The sequence below is a fragment of the Opisthocomus hoazin genome, chromosome 9, assembly GCF_030867145.1.
Source record: "Opisthocomus hoazin isolate bOpiHoa1 chromosome 9, bOpiHoa1.hap1, whole genome shotgun sequence".
Classification (NCBI taxonomy): Eukaryota; Metazoa; Chordata; class Aves; order Opisthocomiformes; family Opisthocomidae; genus Opisthocomus; species Opisthocomus hoazin.
Window position 1 is genome coordinate 23,264,831 of NC_134422.1, and position 27,987 is coordinate 23,292,817.

A 27,987-nucleotide genomic window follows, 5' to 3' on the forward strand; every position below is an offset into this window, starting at 1 on the left:
AGTACCAAGTAAACCCTCCACTCTGTCCTTGACACAGTTCCAGCTCTACCATGGAGGCTGTACTGAACTTGTAGGTGTGCAGTTGTGCCTCATCTTTGCTGCCTTCCCAGCCTTTCCTCTTTCTTGCATTTGGACCCAGTTGTGCAAGTCTCAGATAGACCTTGCTAACTGCAGTCCTGCATCTCCTTGTTCCAGGTGTGCTGTTTTCTACTTACGGCTTTCAGGAGATAGAAGTTTTTTGCAGAAATCCTTTAGGAGGACTCTGTGTCACTGATAAGCAGCATACTGTAAAGGCTTTATAATATCCTGCAGTGGGGGAGGTATCCTGCAAAGGGGGAGGGCACCTGTTTTACCATGGGCTGCTTGAGTCCAGCTGGAAGGCTGACACTAAATAAAGATTTGAGATTCACATGGAAGTGGTGTGTTGTGTGCAAAAATAGACTGGGCTCTTACTAAGATGTAAGAAGGTAGAGGCATCTCTGGCTTTTTTTTTTTTTGGTGGATAATAAAGATAGGAGTATTTAGGGAATATTTTCTTCCTGGCATTGAAATCTGAAACAGAAAGTGCTGCTTAAAACTGTTTAAAACAGTGCTGTCTCTGCTCTTTCTAATTTCCTGGGCAGGCGTAGAACTAGAATAGTGATGTTGATCCCAAGGGGGATCTTGTCTTTATGTTTGACTACTACCTGGAAAAAGAAAAATCCCATCCGTTGTTTCATAAATATTTCCCTGCGCAAGCAGAACTTAACTCTGGCAGGTGGAGAGTTTCCCGATTTGGTGCTCTCTGCTACTTCTGTCCTCAGCTTAAGCACTGAGCACATGTCAGGGAAAGAGAGGAATGGTTTATGATAGTTCATCTATAAGAATAATTTGTTCTGCTGTTCTTTGGTGACCATACCCTTGCCAGTTCTCATCTCCTCCATGGTGTCCCTACTTCTACTCTTCTCTATTATCTAGCCTAGCATGAACTGAAAGGTAGAAGGGAATTGTAGTTAACTTGGGCTTGAAAGACAGGCAGGGCTAGAGGTTTTAGAAACACTTATTTCTTCAGGATCTCTCCTTTTTTTTTTTTTCTTCCCCCTGAGTAAATGTGTTCAAAATTGTCTAACTGGCAGTAAACTTTAACACAGAGTAAGAATTACCACAAATAGAGAAGAAATGGAAATAGAGAAATAGCTTGGTGTGGTGCAATGATTTCCAGAGAGAGGGTTGCCCCGTAGGGTTGAGAAGGCTTGACGGTCAGCCCACCGAATGCACCAAGACTCTGGCTGGTAGAAGGTGGTTTGCTTTCAAATGCTCAGCAGCTCACCTCAGATTTTGCAGGATCTGTCGTCTCATCGAGGCATTTGTTTTAAAAACCGTTTTTAAACAATTGTTCTCTAGTATAGTTGCCTTTGATTTAGAAAAAGGAAAAATTATCGTTCCCTGTGCCAGTTATTGCATACTTTTTTAATACATTAACTTTGAGATTTGCCAGCAAAGCCTGGAGGTATAGGGAGAACAGAAGCTGTTCTGCTTCAGGTTCCTGATCTCTAATGTCAGCTGGGCAGTCTGAATACCACCTACGTAACCAGTATCCAGTTACTTCACCTCTGCCTTGGGACAATCCTGTTGTGTTTGTAGCAAACGACCCCACACTGAGCTCTTTGTTACGTGGTTGCATTTGCTATACAGAATTGGTAGAACACCTGTCCTGAAAGGAAAGGGGGGAAAAAAAATTAAAAGCCCCATTTCTGATATCGAAAGTATGTAATATTGCTGTTCGTGGATTTTTTCATGGATGTGTGGGGAATAAACTCAGAGTGCATTAAGCAGGAGGAGTAGTAAAAAGTGTAGAGTGGGATGGCAGTTTTTGTTTCTCCTTATATGTTTTTTACACTGTATTTTAAACTTACTGGAGGGCTGAATGATAGATGAGATTAATTCCATCTCACTTGTAAGAAGAGGGTATATTTGGTGCACATCGTGTTGTCTTCTCTCATCGTTTCTGTCAATAGTTACATGGATGATCTTTATACTTTATGTGTAGCCTGTGAAGTGCATATAAGGACCTGACAGACTACCTTTTCTAATACATTTTCTTCTGAGGAAACAAACCTAACATAAATGTCACCTGCAGCATGAGCAACTGTAGCAGATAGAGCATTGAATGAATAGTTCTGAGAGGCAAGCAAGGAAAGATTATGAAATGAGATAAATATGGTAGATATGGTACATGATTCAAAAAAAATTTTTGTGATTAAAAACGAGTTTGAGAAAGAAGAGTATGTCTTCAAAAAGTTACAGAGTGTTTGAAAATCACCTAGCTTTTGTACTTTTGGGAAAGTGTTAAAAAAAAGCCTGCAATTATGTTTGTAGGGAAAATCCCCATTAATTAAAAGGATATTTTTCAGCTGTGGGTCTTCCACTCTTTTGTAACATATTTTGAATACACTGAAAGGTAGGGAATTTGTTTATAAAATGCATCTGATACAATGCCTCGTGTTTTGTGGCAAGATCGCTCTCAGTAAAAAATGATTATAAAACTAAACTCATTGCTGTATTGAAAATCATATATATTGTCATCAAAGGTAGAGGAAGGACCAGTGTTAGTCACGGAAAGTGATGTGAGTTTAGCAACTGGTAATAAATAGGAAGGTGAAGTTAGTGCAGCTCCCTTGCTGGTGTTCCTTTCATAGGTCCAGGGAACGGAAGTAATTTATAGGCTGGCAGAAGGTTTGGAGGGTCTGCAGAAGTCGGCTAACAATACACCAGAGGAGTACATCAGTGACTTATGTAAATAGGGTAGCTTGCTTCTCACTAGTGGTAGTTTGGCCTCTTTCTAGTTTCAAGAGTGAAGGACTATCACGACTGACTGGAGTAATGTATATGTTGTAATACAGAGAAACTAGCTGGTTTGATAGCTGGACAAAAAGGTGGTGATTTGTGATGGCATACAGTTGCTCTGCTGAGAGCTTCACAGAGTTAAGCAGCACTTCTGAGAAAATGTGCTTGGTTTCACACTCCCTCATAGCAGTAAACTGGCTGCTGTGAAATGAACACCTTCTTTTGACCAGTCTGTGAAAAGGCATGTGGAACAGAAAATTCATCCACGCTCTGAGCTGAGAGATGAATGCTCTTTGTAACAGGCTGAAAGACTGAGGGTGCAGTATGTACAAGGTACAGTGAAGAGTGCGATTTAGAGTACTTGTTAAATCAGATTATGTCCTTTCAGCTGTAAACAGTTCTAGTGAAAAGTCCACACCCTGCTCCCCACTTCATAGGTTAGGGTGATCTTTCCACGTGTAAAAGTTTGTGGGTCCAGGGGCACATCTGGTTTAGCCTTCAGGGCTACACTGTGGACAAGGAGGATACAATGCTGCCACTTCCTCAAGGCATGGTTCTTAGTATAGCTGTCTTAAGGTTTCCTCATATTTGCCTCCACATGCTGCAGTCATTCCTCCTGATTCCTGGCAGGGTTTTACTGAAGTGGGAAGTCATGGGGTGGCTGTAGTTGCCAAATGCTAGTAGGTTCCAGTTTTCAGAGCGTTCTCTGTTAATCTGAGTTTCTCTCTTGATTGGCAGTACCAGCTCGCTCTGACATCTGATTAACCTGTACTTACGGCTAATAACAACACGTGCGCGCACAAACTCAGGTATTGCAGCAGAGTTTCTGTTCAACTCTTATTTGCATTCTACCGTGAGTTGACTGAAAGAGAATAAAGGGAATATTAACCACTTGGGAAGGAAGGGCTACAAACAGCTCCTCAGGGAGCAATGACAGAAGCTCTGGTAACAAGCACATGAGGCAGAAAACTGGTAGTATAATCTTAAACCAAAGTGAAACTGGAAACCCCCTGGGATCTGAGAGCCAGCAGTCGGCACTGCCGAGTAAAGCAACATGAGGGCCGCAAATGAGGTGTTTGAAGGTCAGGAAGCTGGCAGTAGAGTGGGACCTGCTGAAACAGCTGGGGAGGGACCCAGCGATCAGCACTGCAGTGGTATGAGGGCTCTATAAATGATTTTTTTCCTTGATGGAGCTCTGAAGGAGATACTTGATTTAATTACTGTAGTCCTTCAGAGGGAAAGAATTTACTGCACACAAGTGTATTTCTAGATCTGTAAAAAGTCACGCTATACTTTTCTTCTGAAACAGATTTATTGCTGTCTTTACCCCCTCTACCCCCACAGTAGCAAGCTCTTACAGTAATATGCCATTCCCGGGGCTTTCACCTTTCTCTTTCTTTCCATCATCCACTTGGTTACTGTCTCCATGCTCACGGTCTTTTATGAGAGGGAACCACATTCTTTGGTGTGTTGTCCTGTGTGTGTCCCCATTACACACATGCTCATTGTTCTTTTGAAGTGTTGGAAAGCAAGATTTGTCTTTTCATTTAAGAACTCAGCTTTTTTGTCATGCTTTCCTGTCTGTTCTGAATGCAGTCAGTTACAAATACATACATACTCTCTTTGTCCTAAACCAGATAAATAAGAGACAGAAAATTAATGGAAAAGCTACATACGGTTATGCTTCTGTCTGTACATCAGTAAAAAGTGCATGGAGTGCTGCCACAAAGTTACACCAATATCTTTGTAAAAAGAAGCTGCAAGAATTGCTGCTGCTGGGACTATTTCTTGTAAGGAATATCGTGAATGTTGTACTACCACTATGAGAAATTTATTATTGTCCGTTTCTAATAGCTGTAAGGTGACCTGTGGTGTAGCTTTCTGTCTTTAATCTGACTTTCTGAGTCTTAACAATGGTACATCTGGAGAGATGCAGAAAACATAGTAGTAGTGTGAAGTTTTAATGATGAAAATTTCTGTAAACTTTGGATGGTGCAAATATATAAGCCTTATTTGTCTACCTGAAATATGGAGTCATCTTTCTAAGTAAATTTTGAATATCTCCTGTACTGTGTTGTACAGAAAAGGGAAATTATTAGGAGTGTTTTAGGAGGCATCATACTCTAATATTCAAAATTAAATGAAAGAAAGATATTTGCCAGTTCTTTACTGAACAAGTGAAAAGGCTATATTCATCCTTGTTAAAGTCTTGATGACAAATGGGTATGAATATTTCATCAGCCAGAAGAATACTTTGTTTACCATTCAAACTTAGTCTTATGCTTTCGTGAACTGCAGAGACTTACGATTCAGAATAATTTTATAATCTGTGGCAAAGACTAATTTTCTTAAATAATATATACTAAATTGCCAGATATTGCAAGAGCTGTTTGTTTAATAGGAGGAAGAAAGTAATTAAATTTGAAAATAGGTTTTGGGAGAGAGGATTTTTTTAAGCGGGTCCTGAAATAGGGTTCTGCTTTACAGTGTGGGGTTTTGTGTAATTAAATATTGGTTGTCTTAATAATTACTCAGTTAATTAAGAATAGTGTGTCCTTATGGCCTCAAATGCCTGCTTACTCTGTGTGAAGGAAGAAAAGAAAACATAAATGACGAAAAAGAGTTTGTTTACCTTAAAGTATTTGCCTTACAAGTTCCCTGCCACACTATTCCTGATTTCAGTGAACATTTTCTATGTAAACAGTATCTAGCATAAGATACGGATATTAAAGCTTAGGCTAAGAGTCCATGAACCCTAACAGTTACCACCAGGCATTACTGTAGCATGCATATCTTCATCTGTCTGCCTTTAAGCTGGTGAAAATACTCACCATGAGAAAAATGTATCTGGCTCATCTGTTAATAGGGCTGCTGGATTTCACTGGTTTTGCTTCTTGACATACACGCAAGGATCTGTAGGTCTTGCTACTCTTTGATTTGAAAAACGTGCAAGTTTTTGTGTATTCTGAGGGAGGCTAGCCTGAGAAAAGGCTTGGGTAAAGTGCCATTAGGCCCTCTGCAGCGAGGGCTGGGCTGTCCTGCAAGGGCAGGTGAGCCAGGAGCTGCAGGTGCCTGCAAGGCGGCAGGGCTGATGGCCGCACCAAGCAGGGGGCATCCTGGCAGGACCGCAGCCCGCTGAGGGGGCAGGCCCAGGGACCGCAGCCAGGGTCAGTGACAGTCCAATGACTGCCAGGTAAGCCGGTAGCAGCAAGGCAGGCTCAAGGTCTGGCTGGGAGATAAAGTCCACGTGTTTGGGTCTGGGTGAGTGGGTACATGCTCAGGCAGAGGCATGGCTGTAGGATGGCTCAGCTAGGGACCAAGGGTGATGGCCTCAGGTTAAATGGAGCTCCCATGAGAAGCAGATACCCTGGCATTGCAAACTTCTGCAAAATTATGTAATCCATTGTGCTGTTTATGTCTCTTTGTGTATGCTGGGCCTTATTCTGTGCTGGTTGTTGCATTTGATAAGCAGTTTTACATGCTGATCTTGCTTGAGTCAGAGCTCACATGCCTGTCTGCTGCAGGTCTGTTTTCTCCTAATATTTTGGATTCCTGAACACCTTTGTTATGTCAGAGTACAGCCCACTCAGGAGTCATTCTGGCATGGATGACTTCAGTTGCTGACACAATCTTATTGCCTTACCAAGGATTAGTTCTGGATTTTGTGGTAGTTTCCTTTTGAATGATCATGATAAGATCTTTTATCAGGGACCTGTTTAACTCAAACCTTCGTGATTGTCTCTGCATCTTTTGACAGCCACATTTTTAAAGTGTTTTCTTTGTACACATAGTGAAAACCAAAACAAAATGGATTTCATTTTTTATATGGAGTACCATATTCCAGTTGGTTTTATGACGTTGTACTGTACTTCCTTTTTACGTCTGAATTAGCAAATGAACTGCTTCAGAATCTGACTGTCATATGAAAGTTTTTCTTCCTTTTTCACTGGCATACAGTAGTTGAAGGTACAGAATGAACTGTGGTTTACAGCTCCTCATTTTTCCTCTTCCTTTTTTGTTCCTGGAGCCCAGGAGGCCAGTGAATCATTTCTGAAATCACTGTAGGTCTGAGGTCCTTGAAAGAGGGAGTTACTGTTCAGAGAACAAGTCCAGCAGAACGTGGCTTTCTCTTACCTGTCCCTGTCAGATGTTTTGGGTTGTTTTTTTTTTTTGCACTTGCAGCTGAGATGTAAGAATTTGCAGTTTCAGAATCACCAGTCTTTGTACTTTGTGGTCTTCTCACTGACCTTTCGCTCAGTAGTGATGAGAGGAAAGCAGTGTTCATGGTCTGTAATGTTATTTCCTAGTGTTTGCAGTAGTACCTCTGCTTCCAGACTCAAGAGTGCAGTGTTTTCCCCCTGTGTTCTGGACTGAGCTAGACAAGGCGTCTGTAGTCTTACTTTGGAAATGAATTGTTACAGCATCTCTCAAAAATAGGATTGCATGCTAAACCAGTATCTGACTCCAGCAACATTGATTATTGTCATGTGCAGCCTCCTTTAAAAGACTCAGTTAAAAGAGACACATGCCTTGATCCCATTTATGTATCTACTTAAAAAGTGGTTGTGAATTTACAACATAACTAATGTATAAAAATCTGAGTGTTAGCATATAGAGGGGCTTTGTCTCTGAGGATGGACCATTTTCCAGTGAATGTTATATTTCACAATGGACTAACAGATTGTGAAAAGTTGAGCCAAATGTGAATAATCACTAAAGTGTGTTACGGGGCAGGTGAGACTCTTCACATCAGGCCTAACACCATCAGCCTCTCCAGAAGGTGGCAAGCAATAGTTTGATGGAGGAACAGACTAATCCCTTCTTAGATAAATGACTAGTAGTTTGTGTTTTAGGGGAGCAGACACAGGCAAATGGCCCCAGAGATGGAGAAGGATTATAAAGCAAAAATGGTTGCCAAAGTAGGATTGCCTTCTGTGAGGGACATAAGAGCTGAAAAAGAGCTGTGAGTTTATTAGATAAGATGACACTTTGAGGCTGATCCAAGTCTAGATGGATGTAGACTTGCTTCTTTTAATTTCTGGTCTCTTCTGACTTTATAAACCTTGGTAAACTGCATTGTCTATTGTGGATGTAGTAAATAAATCCTTTTACTAGCCTTTTCCCTTGACCTGGTTTGAGTAAGGGATGATATAAATACAGCCAGATAACTTTGAGGAATTTGTGCCCGTAGGCTCTTGCAATTCGTAGATGGTACTGAGCTACTCTTGGACAGCCAGCAGCCCAAAACATTTCTTAGAGGCTGTAACGTATAGTGGAGTTCAAGAGGCCAATGCACAAGCCAATAACTCAGTGCCTTAAGAAGAAGAGAGATTTCCATTGCTGAAGAGGATGTCTCTGGAAGGCTAGTGAGAAGCCCAAGGATTGCAAGGAGTATCAGGGTAGAGGACGTTGTTGGAAATTTTAAAAACTGGGAAATTAGAGATGAAGTGAGATAATATTTCTAGGGAACGCACATAATTCTTCTGTCCTCGTACCATAGATCAGGTTTCTTTGAGCTCTGTTAGTTGCTTACCATATGGTGGTTGCCTTCGCTAATGTAAAAATTGAGCAGACCGTTAGGTCAGCACGCCTCTGAGATAACATATCATTTTTAAAATTAGTTCAGTTTTCATTAGTGAATTAACTGGACAAATAAATATTTATGACTGTCTCAGATGTCTGATTACAACAGGAGATAAATAATTCATTATAGAAAATTACCTTTGTACAATTGATACCACAAGGATATAAAGCAGATATGGCAATTTGCAAAAAAAGCAGCACAAAATATTGTTTTTGCTGGAACACCCTCAAGTGAATAACTTTTTGGGTGCAATTATTGCTGTTCTAAGCTGGGTAATATACCTTCCATTGTATGAACAGTAGTGATGTGAGAAAATCCATTTATAGAAATGTACATATAATGTAAGTATATTGACAACTGGGACAATTTAGGGAATCTGTGTACAATATTTAATTTCTGTTTGAAATTGGGATGTTTCTTTGTGTAAGTCTATCAGACTACAGGCGTCATCTTGAATGGGGATGTATTTGCCTTGTCTGTTGTAATTCTGCTTCTGTAGGTTGGTTGAAATAAACTTTGCACCTGCCAAAAGTTAATGAAGAGGAAAAATTAGACTTTGATGAGTGAATGGCATTAAATAAAGGATTGAATACTCTGTGTGACAAGCCAGTTATCAAGCTTTAAACTGGGAGGCTAGACTTCAGTGGGAGATTTTGGTCACATAGTGGGTTTGAAGAGGAACCACCTAACATGGGAGGCAGGAAGATTAAAGGACAGGAGTTCTTATCAGCCATTTTAAAGGAAATTAGCCTCTCTTTCCACAAAGAAGAGTGCTTTCTGCAGAGATCAGGAGGAATGACTTAGAAAAGAACAACTGTGTTTCAGAGTAAATGGCACAAGCTTGAAAGAAGAGATTGAGGACTCCTGGTTACAGTGAGTTAGAAGCTGAAAGTTTGAGATGTCAGGAAGATGAGACAGTGAAATCTTAAAACAAGATTTTTATTGTTTTGAGTGTTTCTTTATGTTGCTTGTTATAGCTAAATCAAAGGGATTTTCAGAAACCCTGTTAAGTCTGTGCATATATCTATTTCATCTCACACGTATCTTTAAAAATACCCTTGTTGTCAAGCTCTGAGAGGGTTTCAAGGCACTGGAGAACGAGCTGCCAGCATACGTCTGTGGCTAGCTGAGCTGGTCCCTGTGTCCAACAAGAGAAGCCAAAATGTGTGTGCTCTGAGCCTTAACGGACACTTCTAGCAATCTGCAGGTTTGCCTCTGCACTGTTACCTGGGAACAACTGGTGAGACTTCTGTGGGGGCTGTTGCAACAGAATATTTCTGTAATGTTTAGAGAGATGTAGCTGGGGATGCCTGTGTAGGAGACACCTTTCAATACAAGATATGACTATTGAAAGGTACTAGTTCATCCAGTTTCTAAATGGCAAACTGGAAACACTTATAAAATATGATTTCTGCGGCACAAGAAGTGAGATACACGCAAGAGTATCTCCTGAGTTCCTAACTCCTAGGATTGTATTTGAAATGTAAACTCTTTATAATGCTATCTAGTAAAAGGAGCATCCTAAAATAAGACAGTAAAATCCTTATACCACATCACTCATACCATGTAAATATACCTTTCTTGAATGGATGATGTCAGTTGCTGTTTTGTTCATCATGCTTTTATTCTGTCTCAAGCTTTTGCTCTTTTAGTAGGTACTCTGCTTAAACAGAGAGGTAGGAACTGGGTTTATTGGCAGAGGGTATTCTCACTGAGGAAAAATGACCTGTTGCTAGATGATGTGGTAGAATATAATGTCTGTAGGTTAAAGCATTGTTAAAAATTTGATGCAAATATAGTGCTGTAGATCCTGCTTTGCATATATTCAGTGCGACTTGTCGTGACATTCAAGTATGTTATCTATTCTCTCTCATTTTGTTGAATGGTATCACAAAATGTTTTCCTTTTTCAAGTTCTGAAAGCCCACAGTATTGCACAAAGAGCTGTTCCATAAACTGAACAATATATCAAAGAAAAGTGAATAGCTGCTAATGAACTGCTAAAGGCTGGTTATTCCAGGTCATAGGTACTGTACCCAGTGCATGGTCCAGCATCCTTACCTGTCATGTTTTCTCTTTGTAAATTAAGTTCAGGCATTCTCTTAACTTTTTTCAGAAGCATCTGCAGCAGCCCAAGAGTTAATCTAGGAAAAGAGACCAGCTTGTTACTTTATTCTGTGTTTAGATTCTGTTCTGAAAGTTCATGGGCAATTTTGTTGTTGTTTTTATTAAATTGTTCTCTCTTCAAGATCACAGCTCTTAGAGTTGTTAACTCCCTTAGATCCCCTGAATCAGTAGGAATTGAAATTGATTAGTGCTTCTCAGTGTCAAATACCTGGCAGGAGCAAGCTCTGAGAATTTTTGCTTGTGTCCAGGTTGGCATCTGTCATTTCTCCTGGGGTGCTTGTACCTTTTCATTCAATGGGATAGCTGAGTACTTTGGTAATGTGGTTTTGTATTCATGGATTTTAGGCCTGTGAGTAAATTGTGTAGACTTTCAGGCATTTTCTCTCACGTGATAAAGACAATCAGATCTTTCTTACTGATGACCAGATATCAGAATGCATAGTAAAGCGTACTAAGGTCTAAATTACTCTTCAAAGTTACAAAGCCAGACTTTTTACTGGATGAATATCTGAGAGAATCAGAGTACTGCAGCAGTGTTGTTTGCTGTGCAAGTCAGAATATACAAATGCGTAAGTCATAAATATAAGAAAAGGTCAGTTGTTATATTATACTGTGGAAAGCTATTTTCACTTTTTTTTCCCTGAAACTAGCTTCCCATCAGAGTTTGAGAACACATCTTTCTGCTTGCCTTAAATATTAACAAATGATAAGGTCTTTTTTGGTTCAGATCAGCAAAAAAAAAAGTTGTTTTTGTTCTTCTCTGTAGATGAAGGCATTATTAAATAAAATATACAGATATAACAGCTCTGAGCAGCTTCTGTGTGTATCACTATCTGTCCTTTTACCTATCTGTACCCCAAAATCCCTAACCGATTTTTAAGTTCAGTAATTAACTGTGAGCAGTGGTGGACGTTGGCATTGTCCTGCCACTTTTTATCAGTCTTTTTGGCTGGGAACATGTCAAGCCAGTTACTTGTGGATTTGCCTTAGTCTTTGTTACTGAACTCGACTTAAATGGTTACAGGCCCAGATAGCATAACCCGAATAATACATTTATAATTTATTAAACTGAATTCTTTAAAGGTTCTTTTGATAACTGCTCCATGAAGATAGCTGCTGAAGAAAGTTTAAAATTAATGGATTCTATCTTGTATGCCTATTATTATTTTTGAAGCCTGTTAGAGAAGAGAAATTATGCAAATTGGTGTCATGCTTGGCTACTGCACACATGCTGGTAATGCATAACAACTAGCTCACTGATGAAAATACTTCATCTTAAGCAAGAGTCATTGTCAGCACTAAGAGATGTTCTTTGTATAGTGTTTAACGGTTTATTATTATTTTTCTTATGGATAAAGGAGACTTCTTATTAAAAATCCTCATTAGAATAAAACTGCTGTAAAAGTAGTACTGGAGAACTGTAGTGATGAGTTATGATTGATTACATTATGCAATTAAGCTATATTGCAAAACAATAGGAAGATCACTTCAAAAAATTAAGCAGTTGTTGCTCACTCTCTGTGAATGACTAAGTGGCTTTAATTTATCAGCTCCTGCATGCAAAAGACTTGATAAATAGACCAGGCTCAGGATCAATTAGTGTCACAATGGTCTTTAGTATTAACAAAGCAAAGCTGCTAGGATTGAACTAGTTTATCTGTACCCTTCATGACGGCATCTTAAGCTAACATGCACTGCATTGCCTACCTAGTACTGTGCATGGGAACCAGTACGCAGAACACACAGTGCTGTGCAGCAGTGGCCAATGCAAGTGTTCCTTGTGAGGAAGCTGTCTTAGTCCTGAAGAATTCTGGTATCCTTAGTGGGACAAAAATCCAAAGTAAGATAAGTTGGTTTCAGAAAACAGATCCCTAACGTAAGGTTGCAGTCATTTTCCTCCCAGGTATATCCTTCATCTGTCTTGGACTTCTTTTTCCTCATCTGTACACAAAGCATGTCAAGCTTTTGTGATTAAACTGCGGTGAAGAGCCTGGTTTTGGTCTAAGCATCATCATTCTGTTATAGCCCTTCATCCTTCCATTCTAACACTAACAGGTGCATTTTGTTTGCCCTGTTAAATTGCTGCCAAAGGAGATGGAGAAAACCACCTCAGGTATTGATTTTTCACGCATGGGGGCTGTAGCTCGTAGTCACTTGATTTGCCACCTGCAGTTTGTAACTGAATGGGCCCGTGGGATTATAAACTCCATTTTAATACTGAGTTCCCAGCCTGAGGTGAAATTGATGTGTTAGCTGTTACTCATTTGTAACTGCTTTAATGTATTTTGCTTGTTGGAATTTGATTTAGATGGCTAATATAAATAGCATTTTTGCAATAGAAATACCACTGATCAGATCTTCCTGGTTGAGCTGTTAATCTTAAATGTCAGGTATTTGGATCTGGTCTTGGATAATAATTTTTGTTTAATATTTTTTAAGTCTTTCTGGTTTTCATTGTTACATTTCTAACGTAATAATTATGAACTATATCATGGTAACTGACTAGGTACATAATTTTATTTAACATTTCGTCCTTGCAGTTGTAGGTAGGGAACTGATTAGTTAGCAGTCTAACAAATGAGATGTGTTATAGTTCCTCATGAATAATAAGGCCTTTATTTTCAGTGGTACTCAAAACGTCACTAGGATTTTCTGTTGATTTCTGTGTTAGTAGCAAGGTACCCTTTACCTCACAGGATAAGACAACTCTGCAAGAATCTTGTCTTACCATGTGCAGGAAAGTGATTTTTTGCAATAATTTGAATTTCAGCAAAGCATTCAGACTTTCATCACTGAATACAATTTTTTCTGTATGTCCCAGCTTCCACTGTAGGTTTTTTTAAATACACAGTACCTCCCAGAAAGCTTGAAAGTCTCATTTTTCCATTAGCAATACCTTTTGCTAATGTTGTAAGAACAAAAGAAAAATATATGTCTTGCATGTTAGTGAGAAATGCAGATTTGCTTTACTAGTCAGCTCTGAGAATTATGCAATCTATATGCCTTGGCTTGACCACTTTTTTGCTTAACTTCCACTGTCAACACTGATCTCATGATATTTGTGTTGAACCTTAGTGAAACAATCCTTTGAACTTTTGTGAGAAAATCCTTTGTCACAGAAGATTGCATCCAGGTTCGACAGAGAAGTAGAAATCCCCCAGATAAATAAGTTCCTACATTTTTCATAAAAATCTATGTCAGGCTAGAGGAATGAACCATAAGCAATGTCCCCTCTGAGGGGATACAGGTTGAATTTTGTCCTCGATACATTCAGCTTTGGTTGTTCCACCCATGTGCTAACAATTCCATCTTAACTCCAGCAGATGTTAGCTTTTGGGGGTATCAGAGGAAAGAAAGAATGATAATTACTATGATGGTAGGAAATTAAAAAGATGCACATTTGTCAAATTCATTAGTTTCACTGCTAATGAAACAAGTTGTTTTGTGGCCTTCTGAGTTTTGTGAATTACTGTTTACAAATATTTTCACTCTAGCTATATTTAAGCTTTTGTGCGTGTTCAGTTAGGGAATTTCAGCTATGGTAGACCAGAATAAAGCATGTCGTATCTATGAAATCCTATGAAAATGAGTGGAATTGCATGATTCTAACAGAAAGAAGTATCGTTACTAGTATAATACTGTTGACATCAATGGTGATTAGATAGAAGAAACAACACTGACATCAATGAAGATTAGATAGAAGCATCAAAGCACCAAGAAACTTTCTGAAGTATTAGTGATCATGGTTATCAAAAAAATGGAGTGGATTGAGTTCACCCTCATCTTTAAGACCTTCCTACTCTAGAAAACCCCAGTGGTTGCTTGTTCTGTTCTAGATTATGCAGTAGATTGAGGCAGTGTTTAACTTCAAGTGCATGCTAAGCAGATCTCTTGAAGGCTAATATTACACTGTTTGCAAGTCCCATTCAACTAGAAAGTGGCTTGAGGTGAGTAAACTGGTATGATTGTTGTAGGCAGCAGATTACGTGAAACCATGGAACAGAGAAGCAACTTCAGAATGAATTCCTGGAAAGCAGAGGAAACCTGATTTTGGAGGGAGATGCTGTTATGAAGGACCCAAGACACCAGTAGTATTACCTGGACCCCATGGAAGATAGAAGTTTATCGAATGTTGCGGCACTTGCTTGGGAGTCACAGGATTAGGTGCTAAATAGTTTGGGAGCTAAGTAACTTCTTTGTGACCCAGCAACAGTCAGCAGTGCCTCCTGGTCTGACACAGTCCTCCAGCAAAGCCTGAAAATGCATACCCAGTGGGAAGAACATTAGATTTGCAGGGGCACTGGCCAAGATGTACTTCACCTTTGCCTACGTGCATCCTAGATCTATTTATGAAACTGGCTGATGGTGAGGATGTATTTGCCCACCCAGAGTAGTCTGCTGTTTGATTTATGTGGACAAAACAGAAATGATCAATCACTATTGGACAAAGGTTAATGCTTTACTTATAAATATAAGGTTGCAGTAAGAGTTTATGTATAAAAATTTGTAATGCAACACATTATGATGCAATGAATCTAAATGAAAACATGCAACTGGATTGTCTGGACTAGGCACTTACATCTTTCCTACCATGCATTTTCCAGGATATTAATGGAGAGTTTTCTGGTTTAGACTGAAAACATTTGATCCAAGAACTTGAATGAAGATTATAATCGTACAAATGCTTGTGGTTCAGAACTGGTTTAGGAGTGGTGATGTGAAGTTTTCACCATTTGACTAAAGTATTAAAAAAATAAGATTGTTTTTACTCTTTATTTCTAGAGAAGGAGGTAACATTTAGATTTCTCTGCCGTGATGTCAGTAGCCGTTTTGTGGGCAGTTTATTATGGTTGATCCTAGGAACGGGCTTGTATTTCATGCTGTGATGAACTGGAAGCATAGACAAGACAAGACGTTCACAACACTTTCCTCAGAAGTAGCATCCGAACGCAATCCATTACCACTGGTTATCACTCTATCCTGGCTGTGTGGCTGATATTACAAGTCTAAAATCATAGAATCATAGAATGGTAAGGGTTGGAAGGGACCTTAAAGATCATCTGGTTCCAACCCCGCTGCCATGAGCAGGGACATCTTCCACCAGACCAGGTTGCTCAGAGCTCCATCCAACCTGGCCTTGAACACTGCCAGGGAGGGGGCATCCACAGCTTCTCTGGGCAACCTGTGCCAGTGTTTCACCACCCTCATGGTGAAGAAATTCTTCCTAATATCTAATCTAAATCTGCCCTTTTCTAGTTTACAGCCATTCCCCTTTGTCCTATCACTGCACACCCTTGTGCAAAGTCCCTCTCCATCCTTCCTGTAGGCCTCCTTCAGGTACTGGAAGGCTGCTCTAAGGTCACCCCGGAGCCTTCTCTTCTCCAGGCTGAACAGCCCCAACTCTCTCGGCCTGTCCTCCTAGCAGAGGTACTCCAGCCCTCTGATCATCTTCGTGGCCCTCCTCTGGACCCGTTCCAACGCATCCATATCCTTCTTATGCAAGGGGCTCCAGAGCTGAATGCAGTACTCCAGGTGGGGTCTCATGAGAGCGGAGTAAAGGGGCAGAATCACCTCCCTCGACTTGCTGGCCATGCTTCTCTTGATGCAGCCCAGGATACGGTTGGCTTTCGGGGCTGCAAGCGCACACTGTCGGCTCATGTTGAGCTTCTCATCCATCAGTACCTCCAAGTCCTTCTCCTCAGGGCTGCTCTTGAGCCACTCTCCGCCCAGCCTGTACTTGTGTTTAAAAGCTTAGATTATCTAGTCCATCCATATAAAGGAAGCAAAAGGAAGGAAAGTAACAAAGATATTCCTAAATTTAAAGGACGATGTAGAGAAAGTGTATATAAGCACAATTAGTAAAAAGTTTAGAAAGTTTAAGTTGGAGTACATGGAAGGGGAGAACATGTTTCCCAGTTACACCTACAGAGTCAGTTTTGTGGTCTGTGTATTCAACAGAGACTTGTCCTGTGAATTGAATTTAGCAGGAGTTTTTTCAGGGTTCTACCTTGCATCTACAAATAATAGCAGTTCTATTCCTGATTGTCCTATTTTTCCCTTGTGTTGGCTTAGTGAAATGATGTGATCAGTTAAAGTATGGTGCTTTTTGTTTGTAAGTTGTATAGCATCAATAACAGCTTTTGAACATACTTTTATCCTGCTCCTTCATCTCCTTCCATCACTGACCTTTATCCCTGAAAGAACTCTGCACATCACATTCTGCAGTCTCTCTTTCTGAGCAATTGAGACCAGTTATAGGATGGTGTGTTGATGGATTCTTTTGTATGTTTCATTTCAAGATATTGACATCCTTTTTGTTTTATCCTAGCCAGTGAGAAACAGCAGGAGGAGACTAGCAGAGGAGACTGCTCTGACTATTGATTTTCTTGTGCCTTTTGGTGGTTCATTAATTCCTCTAACAATTGCTTCTTAGGTAGCTGTCTGGATGTGACCATTGGTAGCCAGCAGAATAGGGGCTGTCATGGCCGGGTGAAGCTATAGCTGATAATGTCAACTTTACCTTCTGAATTCTTCTTTCTGTGAGTTATTCATTTAGTATGGAAGCAGTATTGAGCTCCCTACAAATAGTGAAATACCTTCATTTTGAATATGACATTCTTATTCTTCCACAGTATGTGTAGATGCCAGAAGAGTATAAGCTAGCTGTTTCACAAGAGAGGCAAAAGGGGTTAGACAAATAGAACATTGCAAAAATTAGCCCTATGCATGAATTGTTCATATGGAAATAGTGTGTTCAATTTTGTGTCACAAGTATTGACTGGTATTGCTGTTATGTCCCTACCAGCTATATTAGAACACAAAACTGTCTAGTACTGTATACCATGACTGTTAGAAAGCACAAGGCTGGAGTGTGGCTCTTAATAATTTCAAAACCTCTACAGATTTCCTTCACATTTTAATGTTATTTTTTCACATGTTACTGTGAACTAGAAATGGATATGTGTTGGAAGGCAATAGGCAAATCACTGTTGTGCAGAAGTTCAGTAAGGCAGTGCTGAAAATAGAACAGTAATTGTAAAGCTATTTCTGGCACTATTTTTCTTGCTTATGAGTCAGTCCCTCTTGTCCCTACAATTTCTGAGAGAGATAACTGTGATAATAAATTTGTAAGAAAAAGCTTCTGATTTTGTTCCAGAAGCAATGATATCATTAAAAAATCTGCACATGGTTATTCTATATAGGGTTTGGGTTTTTGTTGTGCTTTCACAACATAGGTGAAGATTGCAGTAGAACTGCTAGGACACCATATAATTTTCCAGATGGCTATTCTGAGGCTGTTTAGAGCCATGAAATACAATTGGAAGGCTGTAGTTCACAGAGGTGAAAAATGGTTTGTGCACTGTCCATAACCCCTATTTCTTTTATGTTATCTTTTATATCACACAATACATGTAGTCTGTCTTGAGGATACTATTAAGGGGTGATAATATGCAGTCATTGATTCTAATGTTGATCTTACACAGAATTATTTTCTTTAAATGTAGATGTTATTTGCACATTTGCCTGACTGCCAGCTAAGTTAGTTTGTCATGCCTGGTCTGACTTAATATGTTCTGACTGTTAAAGGTTTTAAAAATAGAAAAATCCAGGTATTATGAAGAAACCCATGCAATTTACTTTATTGATGGAAAGTATCTCTTTTTGTAGATGAGTAAAAGAAACCCTGTCAATGGCTGAAGCCTGTTATTATTTTTTTGTCTTACCCTATAGTTAGTCTTGGTTGGTCAACCTTTACAAGATTTATTTTGAATTAGCATATTATATCTGCTTAAAAAAAACACATACTATTTTCTCCAATTTCAGCTTGAGAGCAGTTTGACTAGACTCCATCAAGTTGTCTTTGCTTTTGCTTTGCATTCTGTCTCTTCCCAAGTATGCAAAACAGGGTTTGGTAGAGTGCTATGGGCTTGTCGATAGCATAAATGTGTGCAGTCCCAAATAGCTTTGAGTAAGATGTTCCCTATCCAGTAGAGTTAATTGCCAAAGTGTAATTTTTCAGCATCTGGTGTAGGCTATTTTGCTTGCCTGCATGGAACAGATTTAACAACTGAGAAGTTTTCTCCAGTTGGTGGCAGAGATCATGAATACTTGTAATCAGTAGGTTTCTAATAGGTTGAGGCTCCCTCTGGGGAGGGCATTGCCAAGTTTTTCACAGCCAGAAGCCACTCTCTGTTACATCATTTCAAAGCCCAGAGAGGTGTTATGACAATGCATAGAAGTGCTCACTCACTAAAACTTTACTTCAGTCCTCCACCAGGACTCCCATCTGTAGCAGTTTTGCGTTACATTTTATTTTGTCAACATTATCTTCTGGTATAAAGAAGTGTTAATGTATTTCAAAAATTTGGAGATACCATTTCAAGGGTTGCTTATTAATCGGAACAAAAGCAGGCAAGGACACTAGATTGTTTTGTATTAAGGGAAAACATACTTATCCACAACAGCTGCTTGGAGGGAGGCATCATAATAAATATTACATTGGTACAAAGAGTGCCATGCATCATTTTTTGGACAGTCTGTGTGATAGGGTAGTTCTTACAGTGACTGTGAAATAAGTATCAGCGGGTTTTTTTAATTTTTTTTTTTGTAAGGTTGCGTCAAAGCTGTTTGCAGTCTATTCTTCTCTGTTTCTTTGCACTTGAACGTCTGTAGCATTTCTCCTAAAGCACTAAAATCACACGTGTTCAATATGACTTTTTTTTAACCTGAGATGCAACTGTTTCGAATTGATGTTTGTATTCACAACCACTCCCCATTCTGCAAGCAAACCTTGCTCTTAAGGTTGGCTTATCAGGAGCTACGTGTCTGTGGCTGCTGTCTTCAGTGCATGTAGTACAGTCTGTTCACTGATTTCAGAGAAGTCTTTCACCTGACTGACTTCTCTGTTGAGGTGCTAGCTGTATGTGTTCAGAATACTGTTGTTTATTTGCAGCATGCTGTATTGGATCCAAGTAGCAAGAAACTGTCCTAATAACTTACATTATTGACCCACAACACATACATGACATTGGTGCTAGCTTTTTTGTTTCCTTGCCTTCTTTTTCCTTCTTTTCTTTGCCTTTTTTTGGTCAAGAGACCAAAGCAATTTGATGTATTATTTGGCACCATCTTTGACGCAAATACAGTTTTAACCAAGGAGGGAGATAGAGTTTTTCTCTAAATGTATCTGCCATTGCTTAAAAAAAGATTATACTTCTAACCTGACTTTGGTAACAGCCATGTTTTTTGCCTGCTATATGGTAAGTTACTTTAAAAACATATAAACATTTTGTCTTAGGGTCTAAAGGAATTTAAAAATTCCTTCTGGAAAGCAACAAAGCATGCATATGAGTTTAACCACATGCTTCCATTTTGAATGTTGCTATATACATACCTGCACTGCATGTGAATTTGCACACAGGTTATTTTTTTCCCTATCATAAACAGAAAGCACAATTATTTCTTTAATTAGTTTGAAGAGCTGCTACTACATTCCTTATTAATTTATCTTTTTCCCCAGACAGGCTCACATTTCTTTGTGACTAAATTTCTCATATCAGATAGTTGTCACTGATGGTGGAAATGGTGAAGAGGTAAATAAGACAGCAGATTTTTAAAATTAGTTCAAGCAGGTTTGCAGAAGTCAGACGTGCTTAGAAAGAAATGGCTCAAACCTTAAAATTCAAGTGTGTGTTTGAGATGTTAGTTGATCCATCTCTAAAAATCAAGAACTTTTGCAGTCAGCAATGGTGTTGTCTTCAATTGCTTCTGTCAAGATCTGTTTCTTAATTTTCTTCTTTGATTTGTTCACAGATCTCAGATTTTGCATCTCCTAGTTAAGTGTACAGATCGCTGAAGTGGTCTGCCTACTGAGAGCCACTAAATGGACAAATAATATTCTTTCTTAGAGAAACCATAGTCAGCTTCCCTAATGATGAGTTATATAAGAAGGTTAAATTAATCTCATCTTAAGCTTCATCTTTCCTTTCTCTAATTCCAGTTCAGGGACAAAATCTAGGTTCTTACTTCTTGAAATCCTGAAATGGTATTGTCATTTTCCTAATCACCAGAACTTGCCATCTGTGTAATTCCAAGGACGGGAAGGAGCCCTTTGCGTAGGCTGCAGTGATCCCTACATCACTTGGAAGTGCTTGGGGCAACGACTTCCCTGACCAGGAGATCTCCTGAAGGTGGAGGTGCAGTCAGCCAGCGTAGCTGACAATGACGCTCCCTGACTGAAATACAGAGATAGAGAGAAGCGCAATTGTTGAGAAACATCTCCAGTGCTGAATGGCATCCCAGTGGTGCACCTGTTGTTTGTTATCAAGCTGATTTGTATTTTATGATGCCAGCCAGCTCAGTCTTAACTTTTATTAAACTAGTTATACATAGCCCTGTTGTAGATATATCAGGTATGCTGAGGTGTTATACCTGCTGAATGCCTGTCTGGCAATTATCCAGGGAGCATTAGACAAAAATATGTTAAAAGCATGATACCGCTTTTTAATACACAAGAAATAGGGCCTCATTTCATGAACTGAGTTAAACCAATTGTGTAAAATGTCCATTAAGAGAGCTTGCAGTAGAGGGATCAGATTTTGTCAGAATTTGTTATAATGTGTTCAAAATGATGCAGTATGGGGCAATGTTTGAAGCAAATAATACGTACAGCAAAGTAAGTAAAGAGAAGTGGTCCCCAGATTTTTCTTTCCATTCCTTCATTTAGTGATCTTACTTTTCTGTCTGGTTTTCATTTATTATTCTATCTGTATTTCTTCTCAAATTAGGACAATATTTGATTTATTTATTATAAGATGCCTTCTTTAGTACAGAGTTACTTAGGGCTTCCCACCGTATCTGTGTCTGCTTTGTTTTCCAGGAAGCCATTGTATGAATTGTTTCAATATAATTCCAGTATGATTGGACTAGAATCATTAGCTGATCCCTCAGATACCTGGGAAATTATAGAGACTATTGGGAAAGGCACTTATGGTAAAATCTATAAGGTTGCCAATAAGAAAGATGGGAGTCTGGCAGCAGTAAAGATTCTGGATCCTGTCAGTGTAAGTAAAAAAATATTAAACTGTAACTTCATTGTCAATTTAAAAGAATTCTCAAATACAGTTGAAATGTAAATCAAAAGTGTAAGATATTGGAAGCTTCCTGAAGGGAACAATTTTGCAGAATAAATTGACAGAAGGAGTTTGGTACCAGCACCTGAAAGCTACAACTTACAGTTTCATCATCTTGTATGTTATTTGAAGACATCATTTGCCTGGTTTCTTTTTTTGTTCTATGTAATTCTTCTGGTACGTATTTAGATATCTGTGCTTGGAGCATGCAAATAATGAGAAGGCACAGAGGCTTTCCTCTAAGGGGCCTGCTACAGCAGGAGAAAACAAGATGCTGTTAATCTAAATGTTCTTATTTTATTCTGTGTACTCCCTAAAAGAATTACTTTCCCCATCACAGAAGTAATGTGAACTTTAGGATATTTTATAGTTATCTTTTATAAGTGGATAGTACTGCGAGGCAATAGTAAAGATAAAAACAGAAGAAGGGCACAGCCCAAATTCTCAGAGGTGGTTCTGAGCCAGCTCCAGTTTTAGTGGATATTAAATGCCTAGCTTCCCTTGAGAACCAAGGTCCTAGTTTTCAATGGAAGATTTAATTGGCAGCTGCTCAGGAGTTTGATCATGACAGCTGGGCTAAAATATTTACTAAAAAAAGTTACATTTCTGTCATCTACCACTACTGAAATTCATCTTGGTTTTCTCTTGTGTAAATCTGAAGAAGGTAATAAGTGAGATGATATCCTTTTTAGCAAAATGCAAAAACCCAAAAATGCATCTAAGAGCTTAAATTTTCTAATAGTCACTGTCTGTGCAGAAACCAGGGAAGATTCAGTACTCAAGTGCTGTTTGGAGTTGTGGCCTGTGTGCTGATGTGAAACAGTATTTTGTAATTGTCACGGAATTTTTTCATTAACAAATATTTAGTAACATTTGCTTATTTCAAGGGTTTTGTTTTGTCTCTCTCTTTCATTATTTTTGGTGTATGTCTCTTCTTCATAAGAATGTCTTTGTTTTTACTGATGTCCCCTTTGAGTTTTTGTGAAATTGTTCTCTGTTTGGTCCCATCTGATGACCATAGAACAAAGAATGATCAAAGATTCATGTATCTAAATTTATCTTGCACATTGAAAATATGCATATTTAAAAACAAGTTAGAAAATCATACACGTGTACATTTCTTATTTAGACAACTGAGCAAAGTATAATTTTTACTTTTCTGATTAAGTATATTATGCACTGGAAGAGTCCTTGAAGAACAGCTGCTTGCTTTACACAGACTTCACATTTCTGTATGTAAAAAAATCAAAAGTGGCATGATTTGGTGATGATTAAATTTACAGTGTTGTGTGAGTACTTTCAGCTGCATTTAAGTAAAATAGTTTTAAAAGTGTAAACTAATTAAAAATGTTTCTTTTTATATGTGAGATTTGTTCTTGCTTTTTACAAACTTACTGTGTTTATATGTTCTATGTGTTTGTGGTTTTTATTTAGGATGTAGATGAAGAAATTGAAGCAGAATATAATATTTTGCAGTTTCTTCCCAATCATCCTAATGTTGTTAGATTTTATGGGATGTTTTACAAAGCAGATCAATATGTTGGAGGACAGCTCTGGCTAGTACTTGAGGTAAAAACATTTTGATAACATTACATCTTAACTAGCAAATGTTGTTTGGTTTCTGGTTTTTTATTGCTAGAAGTCACAAGCTTTCATGATTCTCTGATTTGGGCCATTAATCAAAGGACTGATGATAGATGATATGTGGCAACCTATTGTTGAAAATCACATCCCATCCAAAGTTAAAGTTTGTTGAATAGGGAACGTTCTTGCATTTTGTTTCTGTTCGAGTTGCTAAATACTGCCTCCAAGACAAGCAAATCTTTTTGATAAGAATGGTTTGCCTAAAAACAGCTTGATTTTTTTCATGTTGGAGGAAACATTAGATAAGACTTTTCTCTAAAGTTCTGGAGAGCTCAAGCACTTGAGGGGAATGCAGAAGTAGTAACATGGAGGACAGTTAACAAACATGCTGCCTATTGCAGAAGTGAACAGAGAAAATGTGATGGAAATTCTGGTTTATGGTAATTTAAAACTGGAGACTGGTTGTTGTTGAAAACCTAGCAACAGAAATGCTTTCTATGAACTCTTCTTCTTCAGTGGCAAACAGTATTCTTGCAATGAAAAATGTATTTTGGTGGTCTTGTTACCAGTTAAGTGACTGCCAAAGATTGTTTTGAGATGAGGGTTTCTTCTAGAGGTTTTTTAGGCTTAATTGATAGAGAGCATTGCACAAACTGATGAACAGTAACAGACCATCAAACATCTCTGTTATAACTAGACCGGTAAAAGTTAGCATTCATTTTTTAATTACTGATCATTTTAGAAATTCCACTACCTGTTCTTGAATGGTGACTGGAATCGGAATAGGGAATCTTTTGGCACAGTTTTGCCATGTTTACTCACTGCAAGCAGGACCTTACTTTGATAAACGCCTAGGAAGAGGAAGGGTAGCAAAAGTGGACACCTTAAATATTTTTATGATGATGCAGTTCTTGGATAGGTGTGGCACAGACAACTGTAAAGCAAGCTTTCCTGCTTTTCCATCTAAATGTGTATCAGTCCACTTTTTAAAGTATTGCCATTAGGTACAAAGCGGTAATGAAGTTTACAAGTTCGGTTTGTCCCAGATCTTTGCTGGCTGTCAAGAACAGTGTCACTGACAGCTGTGATGGTGTTTGTGGGATACATTTCTTTTCAGAGCCAGTCATTCATTTAACATATGCTACCAAACAGCTGCCAGTCTATCATTTTTCAGTCACAACTAGATTTTTTTTTTTAAGTGAGGGCATACTTTTCTATATTTTACTTGTAGGCTGGAGATCACTTTAGTACATCCTGTCTCAATAGAACGTATAGTACAGTGAAAGCAATAAAAAAAGTCTGTGACTTAATGGCTCATCAGCAAATGGTTAAGCATGGAAAGAAAAACATGTACTTACTCTTGCAAGATGATGAAGTTCTCCTGTAAATACATTTGGTGATTGATATTGAGCTGAATGCTCCCACCTACTAATGAATTAAAATCAAGTCAAATTCCTGCAGAACTCAACAATATTTTCAGTGATGAAATTTTGCTTCAGGAACTTATTTACATAAAGGACATCTTATTTATCATGTGGTCTGGTCCTTTCCATGAACTAAGACTTTTAGTCTAGTAAAATGTTTTGATGTAAGGGGAAGTTAGTAATGAATGAAGGAAAATACTGATGTATGACAGAAATTAGTAATTGAACTGATACGCAATTAATAAAAGCTGTTTGAGAGATGCAAAGCTTGAGAATCTGTAGAACTTCTGTTTTCATACCATTCTCCTCTTTTATGCTGTAGTAACTTAATACTGATAATGTAAAATGAACTTGTGTTGACATGGATGTGATTTCTGTATGGCAGAAATGTTGGTAAGGGTGCTGGCTACAAAAACAGTTCTAGAGGAGAAAATTCAATGAAAGGCAAACAATTATTTCATTCTTTTGTCAAACAATTGTGAATATTAAAGTAAGAAAAAAAAAAGGACAGAGAAAGAGGAGAAAAGAAAGAGGCAAATAGCTCCTTAGTAGGGCATGGACAGTAAACTAATGGTGTGGGCAAAAACATATTTACAAAGATTCTAATTTTACTTCTTCACCTCCTCTTTCAATGTATGGCAGCACATAGTTGGAAATGTATGCAAGAAGCTGATTTTCTGGATCAGAATGTTTCATCTCAGTTGTTGGCAGCACATGCCATCAAATCTGAGTGTAGAGATATGGCTTCTGTCTGCTTTATGTTGCCTGCCAGCAGGAGCGTTGATGGAGTGAAAGTTGAAAATGACTGTAATTTGTTGCCTCCCAGTTATCAAAAGCATCAGTCTTTTCTGCCTGGCCTATTCTTTGCACAAAAGCAGTTTTTCAAAAAGACAATGCACATGTTATTGTGGAAATACTCAAATAACGTAAATTGGACTTTCATCCAGGACTTTTCAGTCCTGTTCATAATATTTTGATTTTTATTTACATTTTATAAATTACACTTTATAATCTTCAGTTTTCACTTTCCTCCCCCCACCCAGGCTGCTGTAATTTATTATTAACGTTGCTGATATAGTATGTTCTAAGATGGGTTTGACAATATAAATAATTGCAAGGTAAAAATGTATTTGTTCCCTGACGTGTGTTGTAGTACAGTTTTGCATGGTAGGTGTTTACAGCCTTAACGACTATATTGAGTAACTGTGGACTTGTTTTGCTTTTTTTCCCCCCTCACAACTCTCCCCTTCACAGCTCTGCAATGGAGGTTCTGTCACAGAGCTTGTCAAAGGCCTGCTGAAGTGTGGCCAACGGTTGGACGAAGCTATAATCTCATACATCTTATATGGTGCTCTCTTGGTAAGGATGTTTGTTGGGCCTGTAATGACAGCAGAGGGTGCAATTTACTAGACTCATACATACATTTTCCATTTATAAAGTATGGTAATGTTTACAATATTATGCGGGCTATTGTAGCAGCAGGGGTTGTATTGAGCATGTAATCCGGTAGACAGATGTTTCTATAGAGTATGTGCAGATTGTCTTCATTACATTCCCTAATAGTAGGGTAATTGTTTTTAAATAAGGGAGTAAACTTATTTTTGTTACTGCTGGTATATAGGGCCTTCAGCATTTACACAATAACCGGATCATTCATCGTGATGTGAAAGGGAACAACATTCTCCTGACAACAGAAGGTGGAGTCAAGCTCGTTGACTTTGGTAATGACCACTTCCCATTTGTTTTCCTGATACATGCAATTTAGCCAAAGGCATCTGTTTACTTTCCCCTGGGAAGGCAGAATGCCATAGTGAAAGACTTTCTCAGAAGGATACTCAGAATTATTTTAAGAAACAAAAATTAAAAAGGAACCTGATAGAGCAAAAATAAAATTTCTAACCAAAAATCATTAATAGACTTTTTAAGTTAAAAGCTTAAACATAATAATTCAGTAATCAAAAATAGTTCTGAAGGTGCCATTTTATTTACAATGCTCTTTTGCATTTCACAAGGAATGTCAGTTTCAGGGCAGTTGTCCTCCTAATTTAAATTTAGATATTCTATCTTTTGCATATGAAAAGGAAACATTCTTCTCTCTGAAATGGCTTCTGCTAGCCTTAAGCATGTTTTTTTCCCTCTGAGCACAAGGTAAAATGGTCCCTTGGGTCCAAAACCCATCATCCATTTAATTTGTGATTATTGCTGTTAGATTTGATCACTGCCAGTCTGGAAACATCATAAGAAGCAGGGGAGAGAGAGAGAAGCAAATAGACAGATAGGTAGATAGAAAGGGACTTGGCAGTAGAATGTAACTCAATTCAGCAATTTTTTTTCTCCTTTAAAGATGCACTTAGAAAAATAAGGAAATAATGTAGTCCCTCAGATATGTATGCAAAGGAATGGACAATTTTGTTAGAAGTAACAAAATCAGATTATTAGCAATAGAATTTATTAATGAATCTGTATGATGCATAAGGTAATCGTCATCAAGAATAGTGTTGTGTGAATAGCAGATGTTTGTTTAGCCATGCATGAAGGTACCAAAAAAACCTCATAATGTAAAATGGCACACCATTTTACACTATTCTCTGAGAGTAGTGTAAAATGGTGTGCCAAAAAATTCTGCAAATAGTAGTATTTCTTTTTTAAAGCCCAATATATTAAATAAAAATTTTTTAAATTTAATACTGATGTAGTCAAGATATTATAAAATTAACATAAAAATCTATCGAAGATGCTAAAGTAAGTTGGGAAACGGGAGACTCTTTACTATCTTCTAGGGACAGAAATTCATTATGTTGAATGGCAAAGGCAACAATTAAAATAGTGCTGGGAGAAACATATGGCCTGAAGCGAAACTTGGAGTGAGTCCCTGACCTAGTACAGGGGAGGAAGATCCCTTCTCACTTGGGTTAATTTTGGCGGTATGATCTTTGTTTGTAACTACTCCATTCTGGGAAAAGTTGGCTTTTCTCCCCAAAGCAAAACGTTTTTATCAGATGTATTAAGGGCCTTAGCTGCAACAGAAGCTCAGCTTGGAGCTCTGGTTTCCAAAAGCAGATCAATGTGCTGCAACTCCAAGTGACACATTCAAGGAAACTGAAAATCCTGACCTTTCTGATGTCCCATGGGTCTGTCTGATTCCACATTAAGGTTTTAGGGTTTTTTTTCTACTTTTTAAGTTACAACAGGAACAGTAGAAAATTACAACAAATATGACTACCTCAGAAAAAGACATGAATTAAATCTCGAGTGTTTCGTAACACTTAATGGTTAGGAAATGGCAAGAAATGCCCACATGTCTGTGGGCT

The 27,987-nt window shown here is 38.4% G+C and overlaps 1 protein-coding gene across 4 annotated transcripts in view; it reads left to right on the forward strand.

Moving 5' to 3' along the window:
- The window catches only part of MYO3B (myosin IIIB), a 206,948-nt gene that overhangs the window by 8,455 nt on the left and 170,506 nt on the right, over positions 1-27,987 (forward strand). For 3 of the 4 annotated variants that reach the window (XM_075430067.1, XM_075430068.1, XM_075430069.1), the window contains exons 4-7: positions 21,416-21,599; positions 23,103-23,237; positions 25,931-26,035; positions 26,298-26,397. In XM_075430067.1, the coding sequence (XP_075286182.1) occupies positions 21,416-21,599; positions 23,103-23,237; positions 25,931-26,035; positions 26,298-26,397 (524 nt within the window). The remainder of the gene's footprint in view (positions 1-21,415; positions 21,600-23,102; positions 23,238-25,930; positions 26,036-26,297; positions 26,398-27,987) is intronic. The other variant, XM_075430070.1, reaches the window with a different exon arrangement.